This window comes from Anomaloglossus baeobatrachus, chromosome 7 (genome assembly GCF_048569485.1).
Source record: "Anomaloglossus baeobatrachus isolate aAnoBae1 chromosome 7, aAnoBae1.hap1, whole genome shotgun sequence".
Classification (NCBI taxonomy): domain Eukaryota; kingdom Metazoa; phylum Chordata; class Amphibia; order Anura; family Aromobatidae; genus Anomaloglossus; species Anomaloglossus baeobatrachus.
The window spans coordinates 23,119,690-23,138,398 of record NC_134359.1 but is presented as its reverse complement, the minus strand read 5'-3'; the positions used below and the strand labels follow the sequence as shown (position 1 = coordinate 23,138,398).

The 18,709-nt window shown below is 48.6% G+C and overlaps 1 protein-coding gene across 2 annotated transcripts in view; it reads left to right on the top strand.

Moving 5' to 3' along the window:
- DARS1 (aspartyl-tRNA synthetase 1) overlaps positions 1 to 18,709 on the top strand; it is a 102,061-nt gene that overhangs the window by 53,578 nt on the left and 29,774 nt on the right. For both annotated transcript variants that reach the window (XM_075317159.1, XM_075317158.1), the window contains exon 6: positions 3,577 to 3,679. In XM_075317159.1, coding sequence (XP_075173274.1) covers positions 3,577 to 3,679 — 103 coding nt within the window. The remainder of the gene's footprint in view (positions 1 to 3,576; positions 3,680 to 18,709) is intronic.

Here is an 18,709-nt window from a genome sequence, read left to right as displayed (position 1 = left end):
ATGGGGGATGGAGCACGATGGGGGGTGCGCAGCATGGGGGATGGAGCACGATGGGGAGTGCGCAGCATGGGGGATGGAGCACGATGGGGAGTGCGCAGCATGGGGGATGGAGCACGATGGGGGGTGCGCAGCATGGGGGATGGAGCACGATGGGGGGTGCACACCTCCCCCCACTGCACAACACCACACACACACTGGGAACCACAAACACCGCCCTACACAGGACACCCAACACACAAACAGCGCGGCAAACACAAATATACCCACATGCCGCACAACACACACATTGCACAAAACATACCTCCCCCCAAAACACACACACACACACACACACACCCCACACACACACAAACCGCGCAACACACACACACAGCGCTCCACAAACAACGCAACACACACAATGCAACACACAAACAACACCGCTCTCAACCCCCCGCCACACCCAGACAACACCCAGAACATGTACCCTACACAAACACTTGGTAACTACACACAACAACATCTATATATATAACAAAAATCATACATTAACTACACAATACGTAAATTCTAGAATACCCGATGCGTAGAATCGGGCCACCTTCTAGTATATATATATGTATGTATGTATGTATGTATGTATGTATGTATGTATGTATGTATATGTATGTGTGTGTTTTTCCCTGAAAATAAGACCGGGTCTTATATTATTTTTTTTTGAGTCCAAAAGATGCATTGGGGCTTATTTTCGGTGGAAGTCTTATATTTTCCCCTGACCAACTTCCACATTTATTCTTGAACAAATAAAAATCTAAATTTATTTAAATCTAATCATCACATTCTGGCACATCAACATTTTGTGTTCATGCTATTACTGGCTCAGGTGCACATTTTCTTATCTGATCTGCAATTCTCATGGTGCAGAACCAGTGCTGTAGTGGTGGGTAGAAAGGTTTACATTACCTGCTTAAATATAGTATTCCCTATGTGCTGCTAAGTTTATCCCCAAAAGAAAGCAGACACCCCCTAAAAGAATCTTACTTACCAGACCCCAAACAATTAGAGTTGGGAAGTGAATGGGCTCTCACATACAGATCTGCGTCGCTGTCAGGTCCCCCTGCGTTCTACAGCGGTGGCTCCCCCTGGTGACTGGACGTAGTATCACTCACACAGAGTGATACTGGTACCCAGTCTGTTTGTGAGAACTGCAGTGCAATGCAGCTGGAACGGTGAGGGACCGGATCGCGATGCAGATCTGTGAGAGCCCATTCACCATCTGCACTTGACAACTGTAATTGTTGGGGGTCTGGTGAGTGCAATGTTTTCTTTTGTGTTGGAAGATGTCAGCTTTCTATTGGGGGTGTCCTTCTTTCTATTGGGGGGTGTCCTTCTTTCTATTGGGGGTGTCTGCTTTCTATTGGGGGTGTCTGCTTTCTATTGGGGGTGTCTGCTTTCTCTTGAGGGTGTCTGCTTTCTTTTGGTGGTGTCTGCTTTCTTTTGGAGGTGTCTGCTTTCTCTTGAGGGTGTCTGCTTTCTTTTGGAGGTGTCTGCTTTCTCTTGAGGGTGTCTGCTTTCTCTTGAGGGTGTCTGCTTTCTCTTGAGGGTGTCTGCTTTCTTTTGGAGGTGTCTGCTTTCTCTTGAGGGTGTCTGCTTTCTCTTGAGGGTGTCTGCTTTCTTTTGGTGGTGTCTGCTTTCTTTTGGAGGTGTCTGCTTTCTCTTGAGGGTGTCTGCTTTCTCTTGAGGGTGTCTGCTTTCTCTTGAGGGTGTCTGCTTTCTCTTGAGGGTGTCTGCTTTCTCTTGAGGGTGTCTGCTTTCTCTTGAGGGTGTCTGCTTTCTCTTGAGGGTGTCTGCTTTCTTTTGGAGGTGTCTGCTTTCTCTTGAGGGTGTCTGCTTTCTCTTGAGGGTGTCTGCTTTCTCTTGAGGGTGTCTGCTTTCTCTTGAGGGTGTCTGCTTTCTTTTGGTGGTGTCTGCTTTCTTTTGGAGGTGTCTGCTTTCTCTTGAGGGTGTCTGCTTTATTTTGGTGGTGTCTGCTTTCTCTTGAGGGTGTCTGCTTTCTCTTGAGGGTGTCTGCTTTCTCTTGAGGGTGTCTGCTTTCTTTTGGAGGTGTCTGCTTTCTCTTGAGGGTGTCTGCTTTCTCTTGAGGGTGTCTGCTTTCTTTTGGTGGTGTCTGCTTTCTTTTGGAGGTGTCTGCTTTCTCTTGAGGGTGTCTGCTTTCTCTTGAGGGTGTCTGCTTTCTCTTGAGGGTGTCTGCTTTCTCTTGAGGGTGTCTGCTTTCTCTTGAGGGTGTCTGCTTTCTCTTGAGGGTGTCTGCTTTCTCTTGAGGGTGTCTGCTTTCTTTTGGAGGTGTCTGCTTTCTCTTGAGGGTGTCTGCTTTCTCTTGAGGGTGTCTGCTTTCTCTTGAGGGTGTCTGCTTTCTCTTGAGGGTGTCTGCTTTCTTTTGGTGGTGTCTGCTTTCTTTTGGAGGTGTCTGCTTTCTCTTGAGGGTGTCTGCTTTATTTTGGTGGTGTCTGCTTTCTCTTGAGGGTGTCTGCTTTCTCTTGAGGGTGTCTGCTTTCTCTTGAGGGTGTCTGCTTTCTCTTGAGGGTGTCTGCTTTCTCTTGAGGGTGTCTGCTTTCTCTTGAGGGTGTCTGCTTTCTCTTGAGGGTGTCTGCTTTCTCTTGAGGGTGTCTGCTTTCTCTTGAGGGTGTCTGCTTTCTTTTGGTGGTGTCTGCTTTCTCTTGAGGGTGTCTGCTTTCTTTTGGTGGTGTCTGCTTTCTCTTGAGGGTGTCTGCTTTCTTTTGGTGGTGTCTGCTTTCTCTTGAGGGTGTCTGCTTTCTTTTGGAGGTGTCTGCTTTCTCTTGAGGGTGTCTGCTTTCTCTTGAGGGTGTCTGCTTTCTCTTGAGGGTGTCTGCTTTCTCTTGAGGGTGTCTGCTTTCTTTGAGGGTTTTATTAAAACATGTTCCATTTGCCTTCTACAGCTTCTGTGCTGCACTTTCTATTGCCGGCTACAGAATGAGTTAACAAAACCATAAGGCGAAAAAAAACGTTTAACTTTATTATATACTTAACTAAAATGTCCCATTTCACTCAAAAAGTGCCTATTTTTCTTCTGTTTTGATAAACCATTCTAATATCTGCAAATCCTACCGAATGAGTTAACTGAGAATTCGTCAGTGAGCTCAGTCTTACAGTCTGGTTGGAAATGTAATCAGTCCTATCTGTTTTTTTTTTCTTTATGACCATAGACCACATCAAAGTTGGATGTGCAGACAAACAAGGAGCCTGTATAATCCAAATGGTGCAAATCTTTCAATGAAACCTAATTGCAAGAAACATAATTTTATTAGTTCCAAATATGTGCATTTAATAAAAAAAAGGTGGATGTCCCCTTTAACTTCTATGAGGCCCCTGATTACAGAACAACAGTGTGAAAAGAAAACCATTAAAGCTGCAGATGTTGGTACTCCCTGCCCTGGAGTGCTTCTGTTTACAGCATTGACTTATTTTAGGCATTTTGTGATATGGCTGTTTATGTTTCGGGTCCATTCTTTTCCTCTTTGTGTGTGTCGTGCCTCCGCCGCGCTCACAATGCACCTGTATGCTGTTTCCTCTCCTCAGGAAAGCAGTGTTTTCTGGTCCTACGTCAGCAGCAGTTCAACGTCCAGGCCCTGGTGGCGGTGGGGGACCGTGCGAGCAAGCAGATGGTGAAGTTTGCTGCCAAGTAAGTAAGCAATTCTATCCTGTTGTCAGCGCAGACAATGGTGAGAACCCCCTCTCCCTCGTCCGTGCGGGCCGGGACCGTTTTCACACATTCACTTCAATGCTCCATTTGTTTTAAGAAGGAGAAGAAGTTGGGGGGCGCACTCATTTAAGATTGTCACCCCGCTGAATACATTACACTCACAATGGAGTCCTGACCCCAAATTCATTGGAAGCCGATGAAGCGTCAGTCTATCCAGAATCAAGCACAAAAGACCTGGCTGCGTCTTCAGGGTTTTAGGGAGGGAGGGCGCACAGGAGGGGGGTGCGTATGCAGATTTGCAAACTTTTTGAAACTTTCCTGAAACTTTTTTTTTTTTTCTTTTCCCTTTTACAAGACAATGGTTTCTGGAAAAAAAAAAAGGTAAAAGACTTAGGGGTACTTTGCACGTTGCAACATCGCTACTGCGATATCGTCGTGGTCAAATCGAAAGTGACGCACATCCGGCGCCGGTAACGACGTCGCAACGTGTAAAGCCTAGATGCGCCGATAAACAATCGCAAAAGCGTCGTAAATCGGTGATCTGTGTAGCGTCGGTCATTTCCATAATGTCGCACTAATAGGAGATACAATGTTGTTCCTCGTTCCTGGGACAGCACACATCGCTGTGTATGAAGCCGCAGGAGCGAGGAACATCTCCTTACCTGCCTCCACCGGCCATGCGGAAGGACGGAGGTGGGCGGGATGTTTACGTCCCGCTCATCTCCGCCCCTCCGCTTCTATTGGCCGCCTGCCGTGTGACGTCGCTGTGACGCCGCACGGCCAGTCCCCTTAAGAAGGAGGCGGATCGCCGGCCAGAGCGACGTCGCAGGGCAGGTAAGTGCGTGTGAAGCTGACGTAGCAATAATGTTCGCTACGGCAGCTATCACAAGATATCGCATGTGTGACGGGGGCGGAGACTATCGCGCTCAGCATCACTACCATCAGCTAGCGATGTCGTAGCGTGCAAAGTACCCCTTAAAGGGAACCTATCACCAGATCTGGTGACTAACCTGCGGCCACCACCAGTGTGCTCTTACATAAAAATCACTTTATAATACTCACCTAAACGGTCGGTGCGGTGCAGACTGGTTGGATGGGTGTCTCCGTTCTCCGGGTTCGGCGCCTCCTCTTTCGGCCATCTTTGTCCTCCTTCTTCTGAAGCCATGGTGCATGACGCGTCTTACATCATGCACACAGGTGGGCATTGAGGTCCTGTGCAGGCGCACTACAATACTTTGATCTGCCCTGCTCAGGGCAGATCAAAGTGCGTTTGCGCAGGACCCCAGTGTTAGCCTGTGTGAATGACATAGGATGCGTCATGCATCCAGGCTTCAGAAGAAAGAGGATAAAGATGGCCGAAAGAGGAGGCGCCGGCACCCGGAGAACAGAGACTGCCATTTCACCAGTCTGCACCGCCCCGCCCCTTAGGTGAGTATTATAAAGTGTTTGTTACGTTGTACACAGCGGCCTGGGCTCTTATATACAGCAGGTTAGAATGCTGTATATAAGAGCCCACTGGTGGTGGCCGCAGCTTATAGGCCCCAAATCTGGTGACAAGTTCCCTTTTAAAAGGGATATTCCAAACATTAAAAATTATCATTTATCCTAAAGATTGGTGGTGGTCCGCGTGCTACCTGGGATCCCCTATTGTGCCAAGTGAAGTGCTCAGTCAAATTGACGTCACTCTGTTTATTCTCTATAGGACTGCTGGAGATGGCGGAGTTCAGCCCTCGGCTTTTTCCGCCAATCACATACACAATGAACGGAGCGTGTGCGGTCAATATTCTCTTCACAGGATCGATGGGGGTCCCCAGCGCTCAAACCACCCCCTTCCCTCTGATCTGCACTTTATCCAATGGATAAGTGATAACTTTTAGTGTAGGGAAAACTTTTTAAAGTTCAGAAAAGTTTTGACCTATCCTAGAGACTGCCGAGATCGCTGACTCGGAGGGGTAAGTTCTGCCAAGATTACAGACAGGCTCAATAGAAAGTCTATGGCGTCTCGGAGGAGGGCGGTCTCGTCTGCGCTCTCTGCATTTACTATGGACTCCCTCCAATCAAAAGTTTTCTGAAAATACATTTATACTTTAAGGAAGTTTTTAAGTGTCTTACCAACATTGTGAAGTTTACTTTGCTCTTATGTTCCCTCTGTTATTCCTCCTGGTAATCTATAACCCCATTCCTCTTCATTGGGTTTGTCCCTCCAATGATTATTGCCAGCGAGAAACTTCATGGAGACTCACCCTATTGGCCCGCAGAACGCCAGGGCTCAGTATCCAATTTGATTATTGATTGCCAGGAGGAGTAACTGAAGGATTGCATAATGCGTTCTAGGTAAAGATACTCCAGATTTTTTTTTTTTATTTCATGTAAGACTTGATATAAGAAGACAGTTTTGGGAAAATGTTCCCATTTAGATGGAAAACTCCGTGTATCACAGCGTGACGGTGAGACGTGCATGAACTGGGTTTTTACAAATCCTGATTGTCTTGTAGATTTTGGGTAGAACAGAGGAAGCTTCACCTTTTTAGAAAAATGGACTATTGACTTTCACGTTAAATTCGGCAAAATTAAGATAGTTGATGGGAGCTGCTTGCTGCAGAATGATTCTCCTCTAGGGGGAGCTCTCTGCATACAGTTTTACCATTGACTTCCAGCTGTATGCAGTGAGCTCCCCCTAGTGGTGGCCGCAGGGGGTGAAATATCATCAGGTTTTCTTTATCTTCTATGATTGACGCAGCGATGACTCTGATAATAACGTACAATCACTGTAAATATTCTCTTCTTTACACCACGTTTTGACAAGAAACCGTTCATCAAATCTTTACTGCGTCGTGTAGAGTCCCCGGGGCAGGGGCTGTGGTCGGGAATTCCCGGCTGCTTACGTCCTATACAGCCACAAGTCTTAAAAGATAAATTACCCTTAAAAATATCTTAATTTTTTTTTCCGTTTCTGCAATTTTAAAGGAACTAACGAGGATACAATTAATGACAAACTTGATTTTTAATGTGAAAACCACAATAATAAACTGGATGTGAGCGGGGATCTCCTAAAAGATGCATTTCGGGGGTAGAAAGCTGCTCTTATGGCGGAGAAGAGAAAATACGGAGGGATTCCTTTAGTCCAGAATTGACGTCGGATTGTAAAATATTCTGGATTATCGGATGATTGACATTGGAAGATTTGAAGGGGTTTATAATATGTCTTTCCTGCAAATTGGGGGTTCCCAGGTGGGGCTCATTTTTTTTCATTGGTTCTCTCCGCTCTGTTCTCCGCTTCTTTCCCTGGGAAAGTCCACGCAAGGATCAAAGCGAAGTCGCCTCATTTACAGCCACTTAATGAATGAAGGCTTCGTATTTCTAGAATTGGATTTGATTGACAGCTCTGGAGGCCATACTGCTGCCCGGGGCGTCCTCAGTAACAGGCCCAGCACTCGTCAGCGGACTGATCACTTGGTTATAATGACCCCGTCCTGGGGGGCCGCAGTCCGGCCTCAGGTTCATCGCTTAATTAGCCGTCCGTGGGGTCTCGTATGTTTCTAATTAGTAACCTGCAATTATGGGTGAAAGATTGACAGCATAGTGCTGGATTTTTTAACTTCTATAGTTATATTAGATAGAAGGGGTTTTTTCCTCTGGAAAACAAAAAAAACCCATAAAAATACAGTAAAAGCAAAAACACTAAAATTGTTCTTAGTTTAAAAAAAACTTGTGACTTCAAATTTGCTGTTACACGGGTTTTTTGGAGTCGGTCTGCTAAAAAAAACAACAAAAAAAAAGCCAGAAAAATCGTTTCAAAAACAATTGAAAGACCTCCTATTCATTCCTATTCTAAATGCACACGACTCCTGATGGAAAATGCTCCAAACTCGGCACTGGCCAATCAGAAGGCTGCAAAAGACGATTAAGGCCCTGTGCACACGATGCAGTTTTTGGTGCAGTTTATCATTGAGTTTGTTGCTTAAATCTGCATGTCTATCCTTATCCCAGCAAATTCTATGAGATTTCTGAAGTCCTGTGCGCACGTCGCTTCTTTTTTTTCCTTGCAGTTTTTGGTGCAGAAAAAAAAATCTGCAGCATGGCAATTGTAGGGCTATGTGCACACGCTGCGTTTTTTTAACTCTGCGTTTTTGGCCGCTAAAAACGCACCCGTGGCAAAAAAAGCGGCAAAAACGCATGCATTTTTACCGCGATTTGGTGCGTTTTTGGCTGCATTTTTGATCTCTGCGTTTTTCTGCGTTTTTCCAATGCATTGCATGGGGGGAAAACACAGAAAAACGCAGGAAAGAATTGACATGTCCATTTTTTTTTTTTTTTAAGCTCAAAAACGTAGCTTAAAAAAAAGTGTGCAGACAGCAAAAATGAAAACTTATAGACTTTGCTGGGGAAGCAAAGTCGTGCAGTTTTGAGGCCAAAAATGCACTCGAACAACACGCAAAAACGCACTGTGCGCACATGGCCTTGGTCTGTTTTTTTCCTGTGTTTTTTTTTTTTTTTTTAGCCCTTTTAATCATTGAATTCACTAAAAAGAAAAAAAAGCACCAAAAACGCATGCCTTTTTTGGTGCTTTTTTTTTCTTTTTTTTTTTTTTAGTGAATTCAGTGACTGAAAGGGCTTAGAAAAAAAAAAAAAAACCCCAGGAAAAAACAGACCTATAATTGACATGCTGCAGATTTTTTTTTCTGCTTCTGGGTGTGTTTTTTGGTGCAGAAGATTTCTGCAGCGTGTGCACATACCCTAATGGAAAACAAAAAAAACTTTACCAAGACTGCTTCAGGAAACTGAAAAACTCTTCCAAAACATCCCCAAGAGGGTAATGCAGACACAGTGCTTTTGCTGCTTCCATTTTGCAGCAGACTTGGTATGTGCACACAGTTTTTCTAGGAATTTTTAGAATAAAAATTGAACAGAAACTCTCCAAATTCTCCTCCAAACCTCAAAACTCTGCAAAAACTTGGAGTTACTTCTCAGTTTTTGGTCCGAAATCTCAGCAAAAAGCCTCTGTTTCCAGTGGATTTTTGCTGGGGTTTTTTTTTTTTTTTTTTAGAGGAAACTGAGCAGAACCTCTAAGTGAGTTTTGCTATTTTGGGGATTTGAAGAGTTTCTGCTCCAAATCCTCAGTTTACACAAAGCCACCGAGCAGAAACTCCGTTTTTGAGAAGATTTGAGATTTGAAGTTTCCACTCAAGTTTCTGCTTCAAACATTGTTCAGAAGACTTCAAGTGCACATGCTCCAAACGTTTCCTGAAACGTTTTCCACTTGTTTTTTACAGCCTAAGGCCCTGTGCGCAACTGCGGTTTTTTTTGCCGCAGATTTGCCGTGGTTTTTGCTGCAGAAAAAGTGCGTTTTTTGTTCATAACCTTTCGGCAGTCCTTTCCCCAGCAAAATCTATGGGAAATCCAAAATGCTGTGCGCGCACTTGCGTTTTTTTTGCTACAGGTTTTGCTGCAGAATTTCTGCAACAAAAAAAGAAGTAGCATGCCACTTCTTTTCCGAAGGTACCTGCGTTTTTGCCATAGATAATGGTAAATTGTAAAAAAACGCAGGGACCAACCCGCGGGAAAAAAAAGCAGCAAAATCCGTGGCAAAACCGCATGCAAATTTGGGTGCGTTTTTGGTGCAGTTTTTGCCAGGGGTGTGGAATTCTGCCCTAGAGTGCAGATTTTTCTTAAGAAAAGCAGATTTTCCAGTGCGCACGGGGTCTTAAAGATATTTCCTTGTACAGGTTTTATCCCCAGTCGTCGGGCTGCACGTGCATCGGCACAGCAAGTAGCGATGATCCGCATTCAGTTATGGAGGATCAAGCACAAAGTCCGGCCAGCCTTGCAGACCCAGCACGAGGTGTCGCCCGGCTGCCAGAGATTTGGTGATAGAAGCAGGGGTATCGCAGATGGATAGTAAGTCATCATCCATGCAGAGGATGGGAATAACTTGCTGACCGCTGGGGGGTCTGATCGCTGGACCCCCAATCCGGAATCGGCAGATCTCTATCTGGAATGAAGCAGAGTGCAGCGCTCCGCTCTTTTTTGCGGAGGTGGAGTATTTGCTCCGGTGCTTCACCCCATACCGAGTACTGCAGAGCCTGAATCTCCGGGGGTCCCAGTAGTCAGACCCCCAGCAATTAATAAATTACGATCTGGGGATTAACCCTTTAACACATTTGATTCACCATTCAGGGGTCTAGAAAAGCTGTGGGTGGGCGGTAATGGCGGCCATCTTTGTAGTCTCCAAGCTTTTCCATAATTAGATGTTACCATGAAACATATAAGGATATGTATTATTTTCAGGAACTTAAAGAAGACGACAAAGACTTAAAGGGGTTTTCCATTGTTTATTATTTTGTATCAAGTTATTGGCCCCCCTCTGACTGTTCCCACTAGCCACCAGTCACCTGACCCATCAAATAATCGGTGACCGGGTGACCGATGGTCGTGACATCTTCTTGGATACGACTGGAGGGCAGACTCCAGGGTCTACAGTCACCTTCTTCGTTTCCTTTAGGAGCGCCTCTTCTCACTGCCATATTTTAGTAATTACTGGAAAACCCCTTTAAGGTATAAGCTAGCTAGGAGGGAAACACTTTTTCGTTTGCGCAGTTCCTCTCGACTCCTCCATAGTCGTGCATGCAATGTTTTATCCCTTTTCCAATGGGGTAAACCGCTGGCAGACACCTCTTGTACGAACAGAAGGATCAGACATGTTGGCATCCAACATGCCCGATCTTTCTGTACACAAATGTCTAGTGTGAGTGATGGGAGCCCCCCATACACTTGTGATCAGTGAACAATTCCTTTTTAAAGTTCAGTCGCCAATCAGGTGTATATTGGGGTCTTTATAGCTGTCTTAGATTTTGGGGGGTCTCACTGTTGAGTAGGGTTCGGCACATTCGGATCGGCGCTGCCCCCTCCCAATGATTTGTAGTCTTGATGAGTGACGTCTAGTGATTCATCCCCTGTAAACAAGCGGCTTTACATTGTTGTTACTGGCATTGTCCTGTTTTCTTCCATTTCCTCAGGTTTTTTCTTTATATTTTTAGTCCGGGAAGGAGGAAGCGCCAGTAATAGATGTTTAGTCTCCAGGCGCTCCTCAAGATCTATGTATGTTACCTTAATGGAGGCGAGAGAGTGACTGATCCACCAAAACAATCCGCTCCGTCCGTCCTCACGTCCAGCGGGGGGATTACACAGCGAGGGGGGAATTATTCACTTGTCTCCATTGAAGAATTGTGGCAGCACGTACTGAAAAGTGAACCGTCCCCCGATATTCGGAGAATGAGATATTCACTTTATTATTAGAACATACCAGCGGCTTCAAGACAAAAAATTACAGAACGAGCCGTAATAATGAATCATTATAGGGGTCAGCGTTCACTTTACAGAATGACATAATGATGATAAAATTATAGTGACACACTGCCACCACTAGGGGGAGCTCACAGATCCATACAGCTTCCATGGAACTTCAAGGGGTTGTCCAGTAAATGATAACCCCTTCTTAAATACAAAAATATCTCCTATAAAGCAAAAAAACAACAGCATATGCTCACCTTCCGGTACTGACGCAGTTATGGAATTTGAGTGCTGCAGCCAATCATATCCATCTGCAGCCAGTCTGTACCCACTGATACAATTGTGTAGGCTGCAGCCAATCGTCAGTCACAGGTCTCACGTGACATAATAATTAACAGCCACTGATTGGATGGAACTGATTGGCTGCAGACAGAGACGATTGGCTGCAGTCTTTAGATGACCTAATATTAAGTGAGCACCAGAAGACACAGTACCAACTTCTGCCTGTGTCAACCCTTTGTGTCTGCGTCAACCCCTTTACACCTGCGCTGACCCCATTGTGCCTGCGTTGGCCCCCTTGCGCCTGGGTGGGCCCCTTTGCGCCTGGGTGGGCCCCTTTGCGCCTGGGTGGGCCCCTTTGCGCCTGGGTGGGCCCCTTTGCGCCTGGGTGGGCCCCTTTGCGCCTGGGTGGGCCCCTTTGCGCCTGGGTGGGCCCCTTTGCGCCTGCGTTGGAACCTTTGCGCCTGCGTGAGCCCCTTTGCGCCTGCGTGAGCCCCTTTGCGCCTGCGTGAGCCCCTTTGCGCCTGCGTGAGCCCCTTTGCGCCTGCGTGGGCCCCTTTGCGCCTGCGTGGGCCCCTTTGCGCCTGCGTGAGCCCCTTTGCGCCTGCGGGAGCCCCTTTGCGCCTGCGGGAGCCCCTTTGCGCCTCCGTGGGTCTTTTGCGCCTGTCTCGGCCCCTTTGCACTTGCGTGGGCTTCTTTGCGCTTGCCTCGGCCCCTTTGTCTGTGCCTGCCTCGGCCCCTTTGTTTGTGCCTGCCTCGGCCCTTGCGTTCTTGCCTCGGTGCCTGCCTCGGCCCTTGCGTTCTTGCCTCGGTGCATGCCTTGGCCCCTGCGTTCTTGCCTCGGTGCCTGCCTCGGCCCTTGCGTTCTTGCCTCGGTGCATGCCTTGGCCCCTGCATTCTTGCCTCGGTGCCTGCCTCGGCCCTTGCTTTCTTGCCTCGGTGCATGCCTCGGCCCCTGCGTTCTTGCCTCGGCCCCTGCATGCCTGCCTTAGCCCCTTTGCGCCTGCCTCAGCCCCTCCATGCCTGCCTTGGCCCCCCCCACACTTGCCTCGGCCCCTCATGCTTACATCGGCCTCTATTCTTCCCCCATGAACATCTGTAAAATGCTTATTTCAGCAGCCATACAGACCCTAATGAATCCAGCAGGATGAGCGATTGTCCTGTATATTGTCACCATCTTCAAGGCGCTCATTAATTCTTCGACTAATGATTCTCCTGACGCTGTAATGACAAAGAGGCCAGTGAAAGCCGAGTGTCCCCCCGAGGGCTCGGAGAAGAGGCTGGAACACCCAGCAGACAGGCATTCATCCCTCCATTGACTGACGTGCCCTGTCAGCCCGCAGCGGGGGGCTACCTTTACGTGTGCCCCCCCAGGTACCTCTGCTCCTAGCAGTATTACAGAATGCCTCCTTCATAGGGACCGCACGCAGATTACTGAGGCGGCTTTGATCATTTGATAGAGGGCCGTATCTCCAGTCATACCAATTAGCTTGACGAGTGTTAATTTCCTGCAATCATGGGGATGAGGCCGGCGGTGTCCTGCTGGGGGATCTGCAAATGAATAATATGTAAATGTAGTGGTCACAGGTTCCCTAAATTCTCCATATGATTGATGTGCTCCGTGCCGTTGCTCCAGGAATTACATTAGGGACCCTGTTAGGCTTGGGGTGCCCTGCGGAGAGATGGCGACTGCTTAATTGGATGATCAAAGTGATGGCTCCTGCTGGAGATTAGGATCCTTGTGCTTAGATTGCAGGAGAGCCAAAATAGTCAAGGTTTAAGGAAAAAAAATATTGGCCAAAAAAATCCCATTGGATTACATCGGTCAACAGTTTTCTGATCTGGGCCTCGTGGACTAAGGTCAGAGGTCCTGTAGGTGACCCTGACCCCGGGATCCAAGTCATGGGCCGAATAGTTTGAGAATCCAAAGTGCAGAGGTTTCCCAGGAGTGGCGACGCTGGGGCTTACCGGTGACGCTGGGGCTTACCGGTGACGCTGGGGCTTACCGGTGACGCTGGGGCTTACCGGTGACGCTGGGGCTTACCGGTGACGCTGGGGCTTACCGGTGACGCTGGGGCTTACCGGTGACGCTGGGGCTTACCGGTGACGCTGGGGCTTACCGGTTTCGGGACTTCACTGGAGTGATTGCTCATTAGCACATTGATGAATGGGACTAATCATAAGAAAATATACTAAGCCTAATTTGTGTACATGATTCACTAAAATCTGACATGAGAGAACCTCATGGGACTCATTATACAAAGGCACAAAGTTACAAAGTGATAGGGGGCATTGCATTAAAGTCAAAATATATCAGGGGGACAAAAATGCCCAAAACCCAAAGTTTACAAACACTATATACAGAGAAGAAAAAAGGCTGCAGTTTCCCCTTAATTAACGCAAAAGCACCAAAACTGGGAATATTGCAGCAGGCAAATACTGCAATATGTGGACGCCATTTAACCATCAAATCCCAACACGTTTCACACACCGCTTCATCAGGAGTTTTTGGTGAATGACGTCGCAGAGTATTTCCCATTAGGGTATGTGCCCACGATCAGGACCCGCTGCATCCTGGACACAGTGAGTTGTGACCTGCAGGGCCGCGAGTGTCCTCCGCAGGAGACCGCAGCTACTCGTGCTCACGATCAGGGTTTTGGAGCGCTGCGGTCTTTCTCTGTTCTCCCTATGGAGGATGCTTGCAACTCCGCAGCAAAGAATTGACATGCTGTTGCTCACGAAGCCGCACCGCAGGTCAATTTTTGCTGAGGGACACACACACAGTGGGCATGGGGTTTCTATAAATCCCATCCACTGTGCTTTTGCTGTACAATGCAACGTTTTGGGCACAGATGAAACGCGCTGCATCCAAAGCGCTGCAAACACTGATCGTGGGCACGTAGCCTTAGACCAGTTGGAGAGTAACATAATTGTATCACACAAATAAACAAAAATCGCAATCAGAATATCCCATCTCCAGGCACAGGACCGCTCCACGCAGCAGAAAGTCAGCGCATGCAGGAGATATTATTATTATTATTATTATTTATTCTTATAGCGCCATTTATTCCATGGCAGTTTACAGTGAAAGAGGGTATACGTACAACAATCGCCCCCAGATATGGGGCGGAACGTAAGTGAGAGCGCCAAAGGTGGAAGTGTCACGTGACTGTTCGGGCAGACCAGCGGCTGAGATCCTCCTGACCATAATAAACTTTCTCCAGGCAAAATGGCGATCGCAGCTCTGCAACGGGCATGTGTAGGTGTCACACAACAGCCCAAAACCAAAGGGAACATCGGCCGTGAACAACAGCAAGAAAAAGCCGAATTAATAAATAAACAGTAACGTTCATGGCTGATGGGCCGGTCAGTATATACACCTTCTTATTCACTGTATTTATCATTCTCTGTCCACTTTCCACATGTGTTTGTCGCATGGTTCCCATCTAAATGCTTTAGGGGGTAGAGGATTGTGCTGTCAAAGTCTGCACCCCCAACTCCTCCCCCTTTCACCCTTGACTCTCCCCCTTTCACCCTCGACTGTTCCCCTTTCACCCTCGACTGGTCCCCTTTCACCCTCGACTGGTCCCCTTTCACCCTCGACTGGTCCCCTTTCACCCTCGACTGGTCCCCTTTCACCCTCGACTGGTCCCCCTTTGGGCCCTCGACTGGTCCCCCTTTGGGCCCTCGACTCTTCCCCTTTGGGCCCTCGACTCTTCCCCCCCTTTGGGCCCTCGACTCTTCCCCCCTTTGGGCCCTCGACTCTTCCCCCCTTTGGGCCCTCGACTCTTCCCCCCTTTGGGCCCTCGACTCTTCCCCCCTTTGGGCCCTCGACTCTTCCCCCCCTTTGGGCCCTCGACTCTTCCCCCCCTTTGGGCCCTCGACTCTTCCCCCCCTTTGGGCCCTCGACTCTTCCCCCCTTTGGGCCCTCGACTCTTCCCCCCCTTTGGGCCCTCGACTCTTCCCCCCTTTGGGCCCTCGACTCTTCCCTCCCTTTGGGCCCTCGACTCTTCCCTCCCTTTGGGCCCTCGACTCTTCCCTCCCTTTGGGCCCTCGACTCTTCCCCCCCTTTGGGCCCTCGACTCTTCCCCCCTTTGGGCCCTCGACTCTTCCCCCCTTTGGGCCCTCGACTCTTCCCCCCTTTGGGCCCTCGACTCTTCCCCCCTTTGGGCCCTCGACTCTTCCCCCCTTTGGGCCCTCGACTCTTCCCCCCCTTTGGGCCCTCGACTCTTCCCCCCCTTTGGGCCCTCGACTCTTCCCCCCCCTTTGGGCCCTCGACTCTTCCCCCCCCTTTGGGCCCTCGACTCTTCCCCCCCTTTGGGCCCTCGACTCTTCCCCCCCTTTGGGCCCTCGACTCTTCCCCCCCTTTGGGCCCTCGACTCTTCCCCCCCCTTTGGGCCCTCGACTCTTCCCCCTTTCGCCCTCGACTCTTCCCCCTTTCGCCCTCGACTCTTCCCCCTTTCGCCCTCGACTCTTCCCCCTTTCGCCCTCGACTCTTCCCCCTTTCGCCCTCGACTCTTCCCCCTTTCGCCCTCGACTCTTCCCCCTTTCGCCCTCGACTCTTCCCCCTTTCGCCCTCGACTCTTCCCCCTTTCGCCCTCGACTCTTCCCCCTTTCGCCCTCGACTCTTCCCCCTTTCGCCCTCGACTCTTCCCCCTTTCGCCCTCGACTCTTCCCCCTTTCGCCCTCGACTCTTCCCCCTTTCGCCCTCGACTCTTCCCCCTTTGGGAAGTGAGCCGGACTACTGTTCTCTACATGGGGAACGAGCTACTAGTGGATGCTGAGAGCAAGAAGGACTTTCCCCAAACTTTGTCGAAGAGAAGCCATTGACCTCTGTCTCTGGGTGTGATCTTCTGCTGCGGAGGGACAGGCAAAATATTTTTGGAGATATTTCTCCTTTTGGAAGTGGCTGTGATAGATCGCATCCTTGTTCACTTTTTCTGTGTATGGGGGCACACTGCATGTAAATTTTATGAAAAACACTATCTCAGTTTCACAATATGGACCAACTTGATCATTTTGGATTCTTCTAGTACCGGTCGTGTGATACATCCACCTGTCCTCGAATCATGGAAGACATTTTAAGGGAAGCCCTTGAGACCAGCTCCCCCATTACTAGTGTATGAAACAATGGGTGCCCCCCCCCACCCACACATCCAGACTGACAGGGCTCTCCCCATGGGTGTGCACAGACCTGTCCGTCTAGATAAGTGGGCGGAGCAGAGCTGACAGCGACCCGCCTCTCGGGCTAGTCAGGTTCTCTTTATTGCTGTCACCCCGTCTGGGACAGTTATATCTTGACTGTCTAATAGATGCCGGACTGTCTCGGAGCGAGGCCCGGTTCAGCGCTGCCTGGTTATAGAGAGTTAATTTTTGGAATTGGAGAGTAGAGACTCACGGCCAGATCTCCATTGTCTTCCTCTGTTCTCGAGATTTTGGGATCCTCAACTTTGTGACATTTATCACACACAAAATTGTGCCAAATTTAGTAAATGTGGCCCTTTAAAAATCAGTTGCTGCAGATGCTGCGCGCTTCTTTGTTTCCCCAGCTCCTGGCTGCTGTGCTGTATTCTGCACTGGACCATAATGAATTGCCTCGATTCGCCCCGGTGTAATGGATGCAGTTAATCCATGTTGTAATCACGTCTGTCTAATTGTCTGCGCTCGTCAGTCCATGCAGGTTTATATCACTCAGGTCACTAATTAGTGAAACTTTTACTTTCCGCCCTGTCGGGCAGCGATGGCTGATCCAGGATGTGACCTCTCCTCTCCTATTAGATTGTTGTCTCCCTTGTTTGTTTGTCCGGGGTAATGAAGCTATTTTGGTCCCATCTTTCCTCGATTTGTTTAGACTGACATTTTATATGAAGCTTTGATGCCGACAGCCCCAATATCAGACCCGCAACCCACGTCCAATGCTATTAATACGGACACTGTTCTGTTCGTGCAGCCTCACAGCGAAGCCTATTTCTGGAGACGGCACTGGCTGATAAGCGGTTACTGAAGACAGGTGGTCTGTAGATTAGGATTAATTATAGGGATATTTATGGCAGCCGGCCATTTTTGCTCCTTTGCTTTGCATGTTCTATTATTCAGAGAACATAAAAATTGCCAATGTCCTCAAGTTCTTCCCACCAAACACCCCCTCCATGTATGTATTGACCCTCTGCACTGGGCACAGTCATGGGGAACAGAAATGGGTCTTTCACAAACTGTTCCCACTGATGCTCCGATTTACTGGAAGTAAAGGGCCAAGGCTGACCCCTGATAACAAATTCACAGCATTATCCTCCTCCACCATCTGTGCAAACACAATGCTGTCGGGGTAATGTTCTCCATTCACCAAACTCCTCCAGCAGACACAGATAGAGAAATGCGATCCGTCACTACACAGAACACATCTCCTCCAGAGTCTAATGGTAGCGGCTTTATAACACTGCATCCGAAGATTGGCAGCATGCTTGGTGATGTGTGGCTCTGGATTCTGCTTGGTGATGTGCAGTTGCAGCTGCTTGGCATTGTGCTTGGTGATGTACGGCTCTGCATTGTGCTTGGTGATGTACGGCTTGGCATTGTGCTTGGTGATGTACGGCTCAGCATTGTGCTTGGTGATGTACGGTTCTGCATTGTGCTTGGTGATGTACGGCTCTGCATTGTGCTTGGTGATGTACGGCTCTGCATTGTGCTTGGTGATGTACGGTTCTGCATTGTGCTTGGTGATGTACGGCTCAGCATTGTGCTTGGTGATGTACGGCTTGGCATTGTGCTTGGTGATGTACGGCTCGGAATTGTGCTTGGTGATGTACGGCTCAGCATTGTGCTTGGTGATGTATGGCTCAGCATTGTGCTTGGTGATGTATGGCTCAGCATTGTGCTTGGTGATGTATGGCTCGGCATTGTGCTTGGTGCTGTACGGCTCGGCATTGTGCTTGGTGATGTATGGCTCGGCATTGTGCTTGGTGATGTATGGCTCAGCATTGTGCTTGGTGATGTATGGCTCAGCATTGTGCTTGGTGATGTATGGCTCGGCATTGTGCTTGGTGATGTATGGCTCGGCATTGTGCTTGGTGATGTACGGCTCGGCATTGTGCTTGGTGATGTACGGCTCAGCATTGTGCTTGGTGATGTATGGCTCAGCATTGTGCTTGGTGATGTATGGCTCGGCATTGTGCTTGGTGATGTACAGCTCGGCATTGTGCTTGGTGGTGTATGGCTCGGCATTGTGCTGTGTTTGTTACAGGACAAGGTCTGGACTCTGCATTTATGGGGTCAGCAGAGCGGTGGTGACATTTCTGCCCTCTGCTCCTCGGCACTCGGCCCCCGCTCTGTAACATTACGTGGTCTGCACTTTGTGGCTGAGTTGCTGCGGTTCCTTCCACTTCTCAATAATATGACTCACAGGTGATGGGGAAGATTCAGGAGGAAGAAATGTCAGGAATG